The 16,981-nt window shown below is 29.9% G+C and overlaps 6 protein-coding genes and 1 non-coding gene across 10 annotated transcripts in view; 2 read left to right on the top strand and 5 right to left on the bottom strand.

Annotated features, from left to right (window-relative positions):
• Positions 1–16,981, top strand: part of LOC143429400 (uncharacterized) — a 381,903-nt gene that overhangs the window by 357,830 nt on the left and 7,092 nt on the right. The window lies entirely within an intron of this gene.
• Positions 80–4,397, top strand: Neos (nuclear receptor coactivator protein neosin). Of its 2 annotated transcripts, none has more exons than XM_076904926.1 (6): positions 80–711; positions 1,392–2,193; positions 2,285–2,368; positions 2,439–2,638; positions 2,708–3,136; positions 3,943–4,397. In XM_076904926.1, the coding sequence occupies exons 1-6, from the start codon at positions 477–479 to the stop codon at positions 4,140–4,142; spliced, it is 1,950 nt and encodes a 649-aa protein (XP_076761041.1). In that variant the 5' UTR covers positions 80–476; the 3' UTR covers positions 4,143–4,397. The 2 variants fall into 2 exon arrangements, with proteins under 2 accessions (XP_076761041.1, XP_076761042.1); XM_076904927.1 differs by having other exon boundaries at positions 82–711; positions 3,946–4,397.
• On the bottom strand, positions 4,702–8,205 carry LOC143429359 (protein-lysine N-methyltransferase SMYD4). Of its 2 annotated transcripts, XR_013102521.1 has the most exons (7): positions 7,768–8,205; positions 7,023–7,680; positions 6,675–6,961; positions 6,242–6,525; positions 5,650–6,127; positions 5,410–5,594; positions 4,702–5,328 (listed from the first exon to the last, which is right to left on the bottom strand). XR_013102521.1 is itself a non-coding variant. In XM_076904925.1 (6 exons), exons 1-6 carry the CDS (start codon positions 7,952–7,954, stop codon positions 5,321–5,323), a joined length of 1,902 nt encoding a protein of 633 aa, XP_076761040.1. In that variant the 5' UTR covers positions 7,955–8,203; the 3' UTR covers positions 4,702–5,320. The 2 variants fall into 2 exon arrangements, 1 of the variants encoding a protein (XP_076761040.1); XM_076904925.1 differs by lacking the exon at positions 5,410–5,594 and having other exon boundaries at positions 7,768–8,203.
• Pfdn4 (prefoldin subunit 4) lies at positions 8,922–10,013 on the bottom strand. The gene is made up of 4 exons (XM_076903920.1): positions 9,851–10,013; positions 9,661–9,765; positions 9,453–9,569; positions 8,922–9,277 (listed from the first exon to the last, which is right to left on the bottom strand). Exons 1-4 carry the CDS (start codon positions 9,887–9,889, stop codon positions 9,125–9,127), a joined length of 414 nt encoding a protein of 137 aa, XP_076760035.1. The 5' UTR covers positions 9,890–10,013; the 3' UTR covers positions 8,922–9,124.
• Trnaq-cug (transfer RNA glutamine (anticodon CUG)) lies at positions 10,394–10,465 on the bottom strand. The gene has a single exon. It is a non-coding gene; the product is annotated as a tRNA-Gln (tRNA).
• On the bottom strand, positions 10,612–12,302 carry LOC143428778 (THUMP domain-containing protein 1 homolog). Its single transcript, XM_076903899.1, has 5 exons — positions 12,079–12,302; positions 11,763–11,975; positions 11,534–11,689; positions 11,210–11,454; positions 10,612–11,119 (listed from the first exon to the last, which is right to left on the bottom strand). Exons 2-5 carry the CDS (start codon positions 11,958–11,960, stop codon positions 10,765–10,767), a joined length of 954 nt encoding a protein of 317 aa, XP_076760014.1. The 5' UTR covers positions 11,961–11,975; positions 12,079–12,302; the 3' UTR covers positions 10,612–10,764.
• On the bottom strand, positions 13,278–16,915 carry Cutlet (chromosome transmission fidelity protein 18 homolog). The gene is made up of 11 exons (XM_076905027.1): positions 16,807–16,915; positions 16,318–16,584; positions 16,120–16,255; positions 15,849–16,038; positions 15,330–15,754; positions 15,009–15,251; positions 14,591–14,931; positions 14,267–14,508; positions 13,918–14,180; positions 13,539–13,827; positions 13,278–13,467 (listed from the first exon to the last, which is right to left on the bottom strand). Exons 1-11 carry the CDS (start codon positions 16,886–16,888, stop codon positions 13,297–13,299), a joined length of 2,649 nt encoding a protein of 882 aa, XP_076761142.1. The 5' UTR covers positions 16,889–16,915; the 3' UTR covers positions 13,278–13,296.

Consider the following 16,981-nt stretch of genomic DNA (forward strand, 5'->3'; position numbering starts at 1 on the left):
AAATTAAGAATTTTTCCACGCGCGCAGTTCTATTTATCGCGAGCAGACTCACATGCCCAAACCTTAATTGAGAACGTGATAGTAGGTTTAATGTTTTTCCGCGAGTACGAAAACAGAACATACTTAATTTTAATAATTCTTGTATACATACACAGGCCATCGTATACAATCTATTCAACTTTCAGTTGTGATTGAAAGATCCTGTTTTTAAACTATATAACATTTCATCGATACCAGCGAGACAGTTCGAACAGTTGAAAAGAAACTAAAAAGTAAATAAAAACTTTTCATTGCCGCACGCTACGTTATCTTTGTGTTGATTAAAATATATCTACATGAAGTTGATTAAGAAGTAAACGTCAGCATTCTAGGCATAACCTAAGCTGTATTTGTGATTTGAATAAGAACGGTGTTCTTTGATTGTTTCGTAAATATTGTGTAAGAAAAATTGTTGACCAAGGAGACTCAGGTTTAAAATGAGTATAAGACTTTTAAAAGACCCTGCTACGGTAAGTAGCCGTATATTTGTGGGCCATTTACAAACAGATGATATGACCAAACACGAACTGGAAGAACATTTCTCGAAGTACGGGACTGTTGTTGGTTCTTCGATAAATCGTGGTTTTGGCTTTGTCCAATTCGAAGAGGAACAATCTGCTCAAAAGGCTATACAAAATGAGGATGGTGCTATGTTCAAAGGCAGAAGAATAGGTATCTTCAACGATGAATCTTTGTTTTATTTTCCTCGTACTTTCAATAATGTAAATATTTCAATTATTTATTTATAATTAGCCTATGGATGTTCATGTATTTAGAAATAATTTAAATCTGCCTAAGAGAATAGAATGCGTAAAACATACAAGAGCAGAATACATATTATTAGACTGAGTAAAGCGAGACTTCTTCACTGTATGCGTAAAATAATTAATGTTAGAGATCAGTGTCAAAATGATGGTAGATAGTAGAGTACTATGGTGCCTTGCTCAAAATTATAAATTAAATCATATTAATTCCTAAGTATCTGATATTATTCTTTTTCTTGCCCTTTCATCTAACAATTAATTAATTTTTTATAATGCTGTCAAACTACTATTTAGATTTTATTTATATTTCCTTAGTTGTACTTATAGATTTAATATACATATATATATATATATATATATATATGATTCAATTTATAATTTTGAGCAAGGCACCATAGTACTCTATTATCTACCATCATTTTGACACTGATCTTTAACATTAATCATTTTACGCATACAGTGAAAAAAAGTCTCGCTTTACTCAGTCTAATAATATGCATTCCGCTATATATAAGTTTGAATAAAACATTGCTTTGTCTTCACTGCTGTAATGATACATGTCAAAGTAATGCGTTATATACTTTGTAGATGTTAGACCAGCTAAAAAGGACAATCAATCTAGCGGAGGTGGTGGAAGTGCAGGAAAACAATTAGGAGGACCGAATAATCAATTTAATTCTGGCAATAATCATTTCAACGCAGGAAATGATTCTTTTAGCAGTGGAAGTCAGAATTATGGAGGGAATTCAACTTTTAATCCTAATCAAAATTTTACCTGCGATCCACAACTGAATGATAATCAGAAGGGAAACAACATGCAAAATCGGGGCAGTGGAAATGATCAATTTGGAGATGGAAATCAGAACAGAGATAATGCAAATGATCAGTTCGGAAATCAAAATCGAAATAATGGGAACGATCAGTTTAATAATTTGATGCAAACTAAAGGAAATAATAACTTCAATCCAAATAATCAGAATAGGAGTGGTGGTGATCAGTTCAATCAAAACAGAGGTGGCAATCAATTCGGATCAAGTGGGAATCAAAATAGACCTGGTGGAAATCAAAATCGCAATGCTAATAATCAAAATCAAAGCGGTGGTGGAGGTGGTGGAATGAACAGTGGTGGTAGTGGTGGGAGGCAAAGAGGTACTAGAGGTGGAAAAAATAGAAATAAAAATAGAGATAATTCGGGTGGAAATAACTTTAGAGATCGTAGTCCTATTAACAGAGGTGGTCGTTTGGATGATAAAGGTGGTAGAGATTGGGATCACAAACAAGGGGATAGATTAAGAGGCAATAATTTTGCCAGAGATTCATTCAACGATAGTAATAATCGTTATGAAGATTTTAAGAATGCTGCTCCCAGAGATATGAATATAAGTTTCAAGTGAGTAAAAAAAAAATAGTTTCATACCATTTTTCTTTTACATATATTGTTACTAACATTAATACGTTTTCATTTTATGTTCTTTTAAAAGCAATACAAGTACGTCGAGTGAATATACAAATGTAACAACAGATAAAAATGATTGCGAAATTATTGTTGTTAACAAAGCATTAACGTAAGTGTAAAAATAATTAATTTCATTCTAGAATTGTTAAGCATTTCTCTAATTAATCATTCCAAAATAGGGAGTATGCTGAGAGCATTGAAATGAGATTGAAAAAAATTGGATTAACAGTTGATTTGTTATTTCCAAATGAAGATGTCCTTCTTAGTAGAGTTCTAGGAAATATCGCGAGTCGTGGATGTTTATACGCTGTTGTAGTTACACCTATTAATCAAGAACACCATTCCTTAACTTTAAACATTCTACATGGTTTACCTCAAGGCAAGTTTTTTAATCTTGTTACCAACATTTGTTAAATGTAATTAATTAATATATCTTGTGTTTGTACAGAGCATAGAAATATGTTGGTCGAAGATGCTATTAATTTAATATCGCGTGATTTTGCTAATTACAAAGCTGGTGGACGATCGGTTCCATTGAACACACCTTTCGCGAATGAACGGCATCCTGATGCTATTCAAGTACTTTTAAACATGTTAGCTGATAATCATCAACTAACAGTGTTACAGTACGATCGTGTTATAAAATACCTTGAAATTAAGCGCGAGGAGCAAGTACAAGTGGAATTGGGAGATGCAAAAGATTTACCAACGACAACTACGACGATAACAGTTAGCGATCCGAAACAAGCCGAGTTACAGTCTAGGATACTTAATATTCTCAACAGTAATAAAACAAATTCATCTGCGCCAGTACCTAGTCCAGTACCAGCTCCAACTACAACACCAGCACCTGTCCCGCCAGCTACTTGGGGAACAGGTAAAATTTATACAATTTTGTTATTTAAGTTCGAACAAAATGTAAATAATATTAAATATTCAACAATTTTATGTGTCAAACTTCTATTATTATTAAAGTTGCTGTTAATTGGAACGACCCGCATTTTATAAAAGTCAATTACTACATTTTATTACAGAGTGATTTTCTTAGATAATTAAATTTTTGTAGAAAATTTCTTTGGTGGCAAGGAAATGAATAGATGTACATACTGTAAGCGTAGTAATATAAGTACTTATATGTTGCGTACTTTTTACTTTTATTATAAAAGTACGATTTACTCGTGAGAAATAGCAGTATTAAAAATAGAGAAAGCACGTCATCATTTAAAAAAGTGAAAAGCTAGACCTGTTGCATTGTTGCACTTTTAAAGAGGTCATTATAGGTGTATTTTACGATTTTTGGGTCACCTATTTCTTATTATTCCTACCCGAATTTGCTTATACATCCTTCATGAATATATCCAAAGCAAAATCCAATTTTCCAATCGCGCGTATAAATTCCTAATGGAAGAAATTTCTAAATAATTTAACGTAAAAGATACGCGCTTTCCGTCTAAGAATTTTTTTAGACAATTTCAGGTAAAATTTTTATATAAATATTGAATACGTGGGATGAAAAAAAAACACAAACGAACTTCGTACGCTTTGGGTTTCTGATTAAGTCTTTTTCGTGCGTGTAGTGTTACTGTGCCATAACGCAGTGATCAAAGCGAACGAACTTCGAATATATATATATATTGCTGGTATTACAACTGCTAACTTCATGAGTACATCATATTATGCCAGCAGCATCAACTGCCACCACAGCATCCACAACAACAACTACTACGGGAGTTTCACCGTCACCTCTGCTAAACGATCCGACAGTTCAAAAGGCACTTGACAGTCTGTTGCAAGGCAATTTGCTCAAAAGCATCGGCGATCAGCAACCGGCTACAACTACAACACCTCTATTTGCTGCTTTCTCAAATATTGGCCGATTTTAATTAATTTCAATTTTATTTATCACACAATGAACAATCAGAGATCTGGATCTCTTTTTTTGTTCATATTCATTCACATCTTCATATGGGAAACAATTTCATTTGATTCATAAAAACTGTGAAATATTTAATAAGAAATCAGTATACTGACACCGGATTGAATTTAAGAAATAATATTTTAATATTTGGCCCCGATAAAATATTAGCCTGCTTTTTTTAGGTATATTTTTTAGGTCTTTCCTTTTTAGGTATATTAATACTTGGTTTCATGTTTATCCAATCCTTTCATTCCTGGGAGAGAAATATTTTGATTTAACAAAACATGTCATACAATACAAATGTTGAAAAATAGAATATTGGAAAAATGTAATGAGTATTGATTGTGAGATCTATATTTCTTTTACATATTTCCTTCTATTACTATAAAACTAGACAAGATTTCAGTACACCTTAGACATTAACAAGTTTAAAGTATACTTGTATGCTGTACTTCATTGATAACTAAATAGTTTGTTGTGATAAAATATTTCAGTATGTATCATATTGACTTAGTAATCGACAATTTGATTAAATAATTCCACTGTTTATTATGATCACACATTATACTTGGCTTAAAATATATATAGAATTGACTACATTGTAATTTTAGTTAATTGCTATGATTGCCTGCTTCATCGCTTTTGTAGTTTTTGTTAGTTTCATAAAGTGATTACAATGTGACATTTAATTATGTCTTATTCTAACTGAGATTAATGAGAAAAGAAGCAAACTTTACAACAAACCTTATATGCTTCACCTAATGAAAAAATATACTATATATACATATACATGTATGTTAGTATAAAACACTTGGTTTCTTTTATATTAAATTGTAAAATTTACATAAATATATTAACTTTTCTAGTGCATTACTCTAATCCAATTATTAGAGTATAAATTTTTCTATTTCAATTTCGTTCATTCTTCAAATTCACTTTCTTTGTTATATATTTTTCGAATTTGTATAATAATTACATACATCTGGATTAATTTGAATGATTACACAAATATATTGTGTAAAAAAAAAAGCTGTGCACAGTTCTTTTTAGAAGTTAGCTAAATATTATGTAAACTTCAATAAAATGTTTTTAGGAATACTTCATGTTTTTCATTAATAACTTAGTACAATGTTGACGCCTTTCTTATGGATCTAAAAAGAAAATAATAATACATTCATGAGATTGAGTATAAATTTCAACTGTCAAATACATATTAATTTTATTTTACATACCGTTGCAGCCAAACAGTTAATATGTAGCATATTTGTATATAAAGCAGTTTTAAGCCATAGATTTAGAAACAGTATTATTAGATAAATAAGCAGGAATTGGATCAGTGTAACAAAGTGAAGTGCTCAAATAAAAGTAGTTTGCAAGATGTAATAGCATGGTATTAAGGATTTGCAGGTAAGCAGAGCTATAAATTAAAAATTAGTATAAGCAAATTCATTGCAAAATTTACTTAAATTTACCTAAATAATAAGTCTTCAGGTATTGCTCTGCGTGTACAATTTCTTCGCATGGCTGGGATACATTACTATATAGTATGTCAAGTACAGACTTTACAGCATTAATATCATACATATTTTTCTCCAATCTTTGTTTGTATGGTTTCAATCTCTCTACTAACTCTTTATTTTTGTTAATAGAACCGATGTGATTTTCCAAGATTTCTTTATACGTTGGCCAGTCAAACGTACACGCGATGCAGTCGCACTCAAAGAAATAGTCTTGCATTATTTTTTCTCTTCTTTCAGATTTTGTCATATATGCATACGAAGCGCCATAATTTGTAAATAACTGATCTCCAGGATGTATTGGTTCTAGCGCACGAGTAATCATCGTCAGCCCTTCAAAATGACGGAATGTATTTGGTGCACAAGAATGATTATACAAGCTGTGCGTTATATATAAGCCTGAACCTTCTAGAAATCTGTATTCTTGTTGTATCTAAAAAATAAATGTCATGGAAATACTATATTTTATATAACTAAGCTTAATAATTAAATGTGTATACATATATATATGCATATAATGATATGTATTATGTGATAAATAAATTACTGAAAAACAATTAGAAGACATTATAACGCAGGCACGAAACATTAAGCTGCCACAGAATTTTATCTCAGGGTAATTATTAATATTTTTTAATTGGTCCACTTCATATTTCTTGCAGAAGAAATTAGTCTGTGTGGCCAAGAGGATAGCGGCAAGAGCTGAAATGCAAGCGAAAGCACTGATTCCGATAAGAGGTCTCGTTGTCATGTTGGTAGCAAGACTCAAAGCAGATCGTGCACTGGTACTGTCTAGTATACCCTCATCTGTAAATCCTGCAGTTCTATTATCTGCAAAAAGAAAAACATTTTATACAATCTAGAAATGAACAGTATGTTATAAATTAATGCTTGTTACAGTGTATCCTTATAGACTTTTTGTTCACATTTTATCTATATATTTCTATTTTAGCAGTAGAACATTAATGCTATTCCTTTACCTGGATTAGATTCAGCTATTTTCATGTCCGCACGCAGTTCATCCAATTTTTTGCCTTTCGCTGTTACTACAATTACAAATCTAATAATTTTGGTAAGCATGCGAATCTTATCTTTATCAACGTTAAGTAAGTTTCCTACTAATGCCATAATCGGACATTCTATGTCATGAGACATTTCCCAAGCTGACTTTCTACATTTTTCTGAACAATATTGTGCTACAGGGCAGTATGGGCAAGGGATTAAATTATAACTTTGTGATAGGCATTTATGACAATGCGTATAATATCTGTAATTTGTAATGTGTGTATGTATTAATAGCAATATAGTAAAGTTAACTAATTGTTTACCTTTGTGTATAGAGAATGTATACATATGGATATTCAATAGTCACTGCATCTCCTGGCTTGAATTCTTTTGTAGCTACTAAGTGACGTCCATATTTTTCAGAAAAGCCAATATTGACACCATCACTAGCAGCAGGAGCCTCTTTACTAGGACCATAAGCTAATTTCAAAGGACCTTCATCCGCTAAGTATCTTGGTTGTGTTTTTTCACTGTCATCTGACATAGACACTTTGTTACAACTATTAACCGAATCTTCTTTTTCATCAATGGTCAAATTTTTAGTTTTGTCCTCTGAAAGCTTTACATTTCCATTTCTATATCTTACAGTTATAGCATCACTTGATCTTTCTGATAAACATGTATTCGTAACTGTTCCAGTAGCAATATGATCATCCATTTTAAATTGTAGTTTCTTCTTGATTTCTTCAATAGCTTTGGCCGCTCTCTCTTTCAATTTATTCCGTTTCTCCTCTGGATAACCAAAGCTTAAAGCACTGTCGATATCTATCAAACATTCTTTAAACATCTGTTTTCTATACAAAGCAGCAGATCGATTGGCATGGGCGTAAGACTTAAGTTCATTATTATTTGCATACGCTAAACTCATTGTGTAACATTTTATAGCTTCATCATCATCACCCATTACAAAATGTTGGTTCCCTAGAAATTTTTAACTAATTTATTAATTAAATAATGAAAAGAAATATATTGATTTGAAATCTAATTTCATTCATAAAATATAATTACCTTCCTCTCTGTATTGAATGGAATCGTCTTCATTTTTTACCTCCGGAATTAATTCTGGTAACTGGGAATTCATCATATTTTGTAAGATATGTTCAATAAGAACTTCACATTCTTTTTGTGAACCATATCCCGCATGTGACACATTGCTTTGTTTTAAATTCAACACTAATTCCTTAGCTATATCCATGTCATGTGCAAGTGCTTTTAAATTTATACTTTAATCTTTTATTATAGTAATTAAATGTATATGTGTATAAAAAGTAAATGTATATTATCCTTTCATTTCATGAATACTTTAGATATTTTAATAAGTACTAAAAATATAGTAAATGTTTTAATTAATAAAAAAAATAAAATCCGATTATTATACACTTCTTGAACAGTACATAAGAAGCTATTGAATGGACTGTAGTTAACTATGTACTGGCTGAAGCAAAACTGAGAGGTGAAACTAAAATTACCTCAAGCAAGTTGATGAGAGGGAAGAAGGAATTGTTCAGCTATGTAACAAGGTTCTAAATTATTTCTTAAATTAAATAAGGTGTAGACTCTATGTGAAAATTAAAGAAATACATACTTTGACTTTAACATTTTATGTACAAGGAATACTTAATTTTTTTTATTTTTAATCAGTATAATCAATGCAAATAATCCGAAACAATTAGAATGTTTAAAAAAGTAAATATACTATATCTGTCTTATCTATATTTACAGAATTTTATATAATTTTTTTATGGGAACTCATTATTGAAATTATTAAATTTTTTTAAAACATTACTTGCAGAAATGAATCTATAGAATTAAAATAGTTTATTAATAATGGAAAATTATAAAAAAGAATTAACTTTATAATTATTTAATGGATTTTGATAATCGTTTTCTTCAGTCATGTTGCATGAGCACTTTATAACGAGAACAATTTGGCAGAGATCCAAATCTAAAGGTTCTGTTACTAAACTGTTGAAGTTAAAGTACAACCTTTAATTAGATATATATATATATGTATTATAAGAATTTAAATCTTTATATTAATAGGCAAAATTTAGCACGTAGTATATATCAAGACCTGTATTCTTCTATATAACGTAAGGATCTACATTATAGAAGAATTTTGTAGTCATTCTATAGGAAGGTAATAATGATATTGAGAAAAGTTATGTTACAAAAGGTGTAATTAAAAAATTTATTCAAAGCTCATCACACAATAACAATTAATTAACATGTGCATATGATTTTCTTGTATCCGATATAAATAAAATATGGATTTATAATACATTAGATTAGAAGACATGAGGCAATAATGCTATTAAAATCTTATTCCGCATTATAAAAGACTTATATTCTGTATTTGACTAGATTAATCCTCATCTGCCTCTAAGTTTATACGGCTACCAAACTTTGCATATAGCTGTGTTTTTAATTCGGTTATAACATTCTTCAAATCAGCACATTTACTTTCCAAATTTGAGATCTCTTTCTTCTTCTCTTCTTTAATCTCATCTAAATAACACTACAAGTATGAATGGAAACTGAATTAAAAACAACATTAAATATTTTATCAAAGCTTATTAAACACACTATATGTATGATGAACTGATATGAAGAATTATATGATTTACTAATTTAAAAACAAATTGAATAAATTAAAAGTAAATTAAACTGTATATTATAACCAGCAAATATACCTGAGTCTTTTCCAAATCTTCGTAAATGAAAACTTCCCCAATGTGATATGGAATTTTTGCGTCATCATCTAGAAGAACTATTTCATCGCACGCATCTTCCAAGTTCTTTAATTCGTTCTACAGAAAACATTATAATGTAATGATAAAACTGTTCATGTCCAAATAAGGCTACTAGTAGGCACGAATTAAATGTTAAATTTATTTATACCTGCTTGATTTTTAATTCCTCCTTTAAATCATCCATTTTAGCATTTTGCCTTGCGAATTTATTAATCTTTTGTTGATCTTCATATGTAATATAAACATCGGAGTCCTATCGTGCAATGTAGGTTATAAAAAAATTGAAACTTTTTTAAATACAAAATATGACTAAAAAAGTAATTTAAATGTACGTGTACCTGTTGAAATCCAGATTGAACATTCTTTCGCGCTGACATGATCGTATTTGATTTTTACGCTATAACTATTTAATATAACGTTTAACACTAATTTAAGTAATAATTTAAAAAATATGACGTCAAGCACTCACGATTCACGACATTATCATAAAGGTAATATCTTTAAAAGCGAAATACAGCATAACACACCCGGTTATTGGAAACGCAGCCCTAGTGTATTCCTCTTGAAGATGCACTGTGCAATTTATTTATTATTAAAAAACTGTATTAATTCAGCTTTAATTGTAAGTAAAGTCAAAAATCAAAGACATGGTAATTAATAACTATAAATATTATAAATATTTATTTATAATATTACATATATATATCTATATATGAATATCTTTGTGTTAAATTTAACTTAAAATATCAATGTTATGTGTCATATCTCGATATTATTACTTTTTAACAATAAAAATTTAACGGACAACTAAAAAAGGTATATCTAAACAGAGAATAGACGGTGCTCAATTAAAAATACTACTGTACGTAAAAATTTTGTTCAGGTCCCACCGAGATTTGAACTCGGATCGCTGGATTCAGAGTCCAGAGTGCTAACCATTACACCATGGGACCTTGTAGGATGTATTTTAACTTCAAATATTTCATGCACCTAATTAAGAAATAATTTAAAAAATTAACTTGTATCAAGTTTTTTTTCTCTTTTATCTTTGATAATTTTCGATCCGTTTAAATGTATAAATTAAGAAATATACAGAACCTCTGATACAAAACATTTATTAATACATACTTGTATGTTATATGTATTTTTACAAAATAATATACATTATTAAGAAATACAATATAGCACATTCTTAATACTACTTAATATATAACAGTAATAAATTTTTAAATTAAATATTAACATTTTTAAATTAATCTATTGATTCTTTGTTGTTATCAATTGTTTCCTCTGTGACATTTTTATTTTCCTTCGCATCTTTTATATCAAGACTTACATCTTTTACTTGTTCATTAGGGACATTTTCTTCTTCCTCCTTTGTACCATTTGTGGGTTCTTTCGTATTACATATTTCTAATAAATTGTACTTTCTGAATTTGTAATAGTTTGGAGCAACAGACATAAGACAGACACCACGTATCATCTCAACTATTACAGCTAATTCTGGATTCTTTAAATCTGCTTTGTTTCCAGGATTTTTCTTACTTATTATTTCAGCTAAATCTTCAATCACTTCATCTCTATGTATATTATTGTTACTATGCCGACTGAAATTAAATTAAATTGAAATTTACAAACTTGTGCTGCAAAGAATCAATAATAAATTATAGCAAATGATTTGAATTTGAATAACATACTTAAATACAATGCTAAATGTTTTTGGCTCTTGGGCAAAGTATTTTTCAAGCATTACATTTGCTTTTGCTTTAATGTCAGTCATGTTTGCTTTACATACAACTTCGATTGGAAGTAATCTCAATAGAAATCTTGTACGTTGCTGCTTTGTTTTATTTAATTCTGTGATAATTTTAGTAACTAACTCCAAAGGGTTTGTTAATGTGCTCCTTATAAATACCACATTTTTCACACCAGTATCAACTACCTGCAAGAAAAATGATAAACATTTAATATGTTCAACTATACGAAAAGAAAAAAGATAAAAATATATTTAATAAGTTTACTTGAAATCTTCTAGCATTTACTGGTTTCGAATATTCTGTTTTTAACACATCAAGTTCTTTATTCAAAGCAGTTGAAATATCATCTTCTTCATCATTTTCACTGACAGAATCATCTTTTTCTCTTACAGATTCGTTTTTACTCTCATTATTAGTGTCCTTGAATTTAAAAGTGAATTTGACATCCTTGCATTTATGCGTATCCCTATATTATCATTGAATTCTAACATACCTTTGTGATATCTGGTCCATAAATCTCGTCGGCAAATTCATTAAGTATTTTATAAGCATCGCGTACACATTCCTTCTCAGAAAAATTACATGTACATAGAAAACCTTTCATGCCTGGTTCCAAATTGAATTGTTTATGTTTCTTCTGATTATATCCATGATTTTGAAAAAAGTTTCTTTTCCGTTTTTGAAAGTTCATTTTTATTTTAAACTCCTGTAAGGATGAACTTTAAATTAGCCATAAATACTATCAACCAGCTTTCAAACTGATACATTTTCAATTTATATAGTAAAAGTAATGGTAAATAACTTGTTACCTTTATTAACCAGATTATTAACAATATCTTCTGAGTAGGTTACTTATAACTCCAATGACTTTTAAACATTCAATATCATAAGTATCAAATATTTATTCCCTTAATATTAAACTATAAATTTCATATTAATTACTTTGAGTTTGTAATTACATGTTTCGACCACTTTAGTTATCTGAAATGTTTACAATTAAAACCGTGTCTACATACACAATCTCTGTACGTAATTAAGGTTGCATAGAAAAAATATAACATAGATCTAGCAGCCAAAACATTTGGTCAACTTTATTGATTCAGTATTAAAGATCAAATTGATTAATGTGAAATTGATTTAAAAAACTCATTATCCACATAACTCTTATATTCATAGTTATAATTATAAAGTATAAAAGACACAACAGGCCCTTTATTTTTTAAAACTTGGTATGCTCCTATTTGTAAAACACAAGAACCCATATATTGTTAAATCTATGTTTTGTGTATTGTTCAGGATCACATATTGCTAAATGTATATATGTTTCAATAGTTTTACCGTAATTTATTGTATATTTTAGTAGTTTTATTGTAATTTATTTTATATTTCCCGCTTTAGAGGTAAGAGAGAAAAAGATGCTATAAGAAAGAGTGAGACGGATGATGCTGACCCTCCTCTGAAACCCCTGGCGCCATCTCTGTGAAAGGTGCTCAAACTGGTCGCACATAATTATCGACAGCGAAGTAAACAACTCAAAACTACTAGCGCCATCTCGTGGAGGAGTACTGAAACTGGTCGGGAGTTAGTTTCAGTACTTTTAATAGTTTACTTCGCTGTCGATAATTATATGCGACCAGTTTGAGCACTTTTCACAGAGATGGCACCAGGGCTTTCAGAAGAGGGTCAGCATCATCTGTCTCACTCTTTCTTATAACATCTTTTTCTCTCTTACCTCTAAAGCGGGAAATATAGATGGCTATGGAAATGATGTCACGCGGCGCAAGTAACATCACAGTGCTCTTACTATGACAAAGTTGTGTTTTCGGGCCAGTATTTAAATAATAAAACATTTGTAAGAGGCCAATAGTTTGGCTGCATAATAATTTTTGGTTAATACAGATTATTTTCAAGTACAAAAGCGATACAAAAATGTAACAACATATACTTTCTTATTGTTTTGATACACAAACGAAAATATAATTAAATTCTTTATCAGTTACACAAAAACATGTTAAATAAAACGTAATTTATAGAAGGTGTTCTATTATGACCTTCCGACGGACAGCGTTACTGAAACCTTCTTTATATTTATACCAAGCGCCATTTTTTCTCAAGGATTTCCGTGAACTTTCTTTATCTAACATTTGCTGCTTATCTTGTTTGACTGTAATTATTCTTCCAAAGAAATCCTTATATGTCTGCAATATTTTAACTTTTCTGTGTAATATAAGTTTTAAACAGGATTAAGATACAAGACAATTGCACTTACGATTTCTTTGGTTTCTGCTTCAAGTTTTTTAAACGTTTCTGTAGCTCTTGATGTGCTAGATATATTATTTTGTATTTTAGCACTGATCTCTGGTACTGCTGTTTTTTCTTTCGCAGTATTTTCATTTTCTTTATTTCTGTTTTGAGCAGCATTTGTTGTACGTGTAATGAAATTTGTGGCTATTCGTAGTCGTTCCGTTTCCAATTCCTGAACAATTATTTGTTTCACTGCATGTTGGAGTGTTCGACGATATTTACAATCAGGAAAAATACCTATTCTCAATATATCACTGGAAAAAATACAGTAACGTAAATAATAGTAAAATGCATATACACGTATGTTATTATTTGAAAATTTAGAGTATGGTTTCGTAATTTACGGATCTAGTTTATAATCAAAAGTTCCATCAAGATTCTTCTCTTGAGTAAAAGTGAGACCAAAATCAATCAGGATGTTAACTAATCGATTAATGTTTTCCTTCTCTTTAGTTGAATGTAAATGTCCAGATACTGTCCGTAAACGTGGATTCAACAAATCCGGAAGAAAGGGAGCATAATCAACTGCTAAGGCTGTACTATCACGGCCACTACTTTTTTTAATAGTTGTTAAAATTCCTACACTATTTGCATGTTTCTGATTAACCTACATAAGATATACAAATTTTTAAATATATTTGTCCGATTGTAAATCACATCACAATTTGTACTTTTATCAGCTATTATTCTTACTTCATATAAAATAGACGGGTAAGATAATTTAACATTTCTTGTCCGAGCAAAATATAAATGCCATGTTACAAACGCGTAATTTATGTAAGGCATAATTGACCAAATTTGAGAGCTTGCAATTGCAGTTAAAATCTCGTCAAAAAATTCAAACCATTCTAAACAAACTGTCACGTAATTCAATTTGTCATCACAAATTTCTGGATAATTATGGAATATGCCTAAAGCCAATTTTTCTGGCTCTCCTAAAATGAACAATAAATATTGTTAACATTTTTATAAAATAAAATAAAATTTGTATTATTGATATTATTTCAAACGATTTACCGTTTCGAACGGTTTTCAATACAAGTTGAACTCTTTCTGAAATGGGAAGTATTCCATTTCTATTCATGGGTAATGTTAGTAATTGCTTCCATGAATCAAACAAGTTTTTCCTGCTATCTTTTAATGCAGAGGATAAATTGTCCTTTGAACTAATGCCACCCATATATTGTAATGTTCCCAAACACGATCTAATATCACAACCAGACATTTCCACTAATCTCAAAAGTGCATCAGGATTTACTTTAAGATTTTCTTTTTTTGCTATTTCCATTAACCTGTCCATTAGTCCTGCAGAATTTATTTCTGGTATTGATATAATGAGTGCAACCGCTCTAAGAGCTCTGTAAATATAAAATGAATTCGATCTTTATCCACAAGAGCATGAATCATGTACGTGTAGGTGAAATGAAAAATTTACCTTAAGGAAGGAGTATATGGTTCATTGCAGATGCATATTATAGGGCGATGACAAGTATTTGATTGCTTGTCGGGTTTCATTTTATCTTTTTTTTGTTTCGAAATTAATTTACCTTGTACAAATTTTAGAAGTAATTCAATAGATGTGGCAGGAGCACCATCAATTTCATCTAAAACCAGACAATTTGGACGAGGATCATTTCCAATTACAGCTTTCATTTGCGTTGATGCAAGGAGGAATTGTCTATATTTAATAGTATATAATTAAGCATATTTGCAACATCTGTAAAGTATTAATTTCAACTACAAGTTATTACATTACCTAAAACCATCTGGTGTTCTGTCATCACTTGCATTAATGTCTATAACATTATAGCCAGCATGTCTCGCTACTAAATGTGCTAATGTAGTTTTTCCTAATCCAGGTGGTCCACTAAGTAGCACAATCTTTTGAATTGGGTAACCTTTACTATCTACTTCCTCAACTGTATTTTCGTCCATAAATTTTTTATTCCGAAATATAAAATTTTGTCTTTTATTCTTGTACTGAACATAATTTCGGTTAAATACTACTTTATCCCAAAGTTTTATCCAATGTAGTAATTGTTTGTTCACGCTTTCATCTGAAAGTAGATCTCTGTAGGATTTAGGTCTGTATTTATCAACCCATAATTCAGTATCATCAACAGTTTTTGTGATAGAAAGATTGGAAGTTTCATAACTAGCACGTTTAACATTCTCCACTATCTATAAAATAATTAAATAATTGTACAATATTCTTGTAAAAAAGCCAGGGTAATTACTACAAATAAAGAATAATGCAGATATTTCAACTGCTTACTATTTCTTCAGCTTTAGCTTTAAGCTCACTATATGGTGCTGACAATAAATTAGAAATCACACGTGTACTTGTTTGTATTCTGTTTTGCGTGTTGTCTCTTACTCTTAGATATATACGTTGAGCATCGCATGGTCTAGTTACGGCTACAAAATTCCAACAAGGGACTCGCAATGATATAGTATCTTTCTTTCTAAATAAAAACTATAAGAAATTAATACATATGTTGTGTTATTTTGCACTATAACATTGAGCACATTTGTTTCTAGCTTACTCTTCAACATATTTCCTCTTAACAAAACCTCCTCTAGTGTATTCATGGAACTTTTCTCTAGCATCTAATATTGCTTTAATCACTTTTTCAGGTTCATCCCATCGTGGTCTCTTTTCTCTTGGTTCCAGAATATCAGCTATAAATTTAATGTATATATAGTTCCAGAATATCAATTATAAGTTTATACAAAACACATACCAAAACTATTTGTGTCTAATATGTCTGAAATATCACCAAATAGTTCATCATAATTCCTCTTTTTTGTGATGTCTGTCTCAGAGTTCCCACTGCATTCAGTAGCTTTACTAGTGCTCGGGCTACATAATTCATTATGTCTACTAGATGTAGGAGTATTTAATTCCTTATATAAGTTAGATTTATAAGCATTTAAATCATCTGTTTCTTTTGCCTTTTCTTGCAAATTCCTAACATTCTGGGATCCCAATTTTTTTTTATTTTCAAGATCTGACACAAGAGAAATTTACATCTACTTTACAAATTGAAATTGGTCTCAGATTTATTAATTTGAATGATTTCTCTCGTAATTATATTGATAGAATTACATTATACAAAAGCAAAAATTACGCAAAGCTTTTTATTTCTGATGAATTACTTTTGTCAATATTTTATGACCACCTACATGTTACATTTAGAAAGAGAATTGTGACAAGGTTATAGTTGGTATACCTTCGATTTCTTTTAAAAGTTCATATTCATCTTGATGAACTAAATCAAATTCTTCGTCCGGATCAGGAAATTCAGAATCCATAGTTAAAATTTATGTTTAAACATTCGCTATTATATTTTAATATAGTTATTCTAAAGCTATTATTTCTATTCGTTTCCACCAAACTTAATTCTT

This window comes from Xylocopa sonorina, chromosome 11 (genome assembly GCF_050948175.1).
Source record: "Xylocopa sonorina isolate GNS202 chromosome 11, iyXylSono1_principal, whole genome shotgun sequence".
Lineage (NCBI taxonomy): Eukaryota > Metazoa > Arthropoda > Insecta > Hymenoptera > Apidae > Xylocopa > Xylocopa sonorina.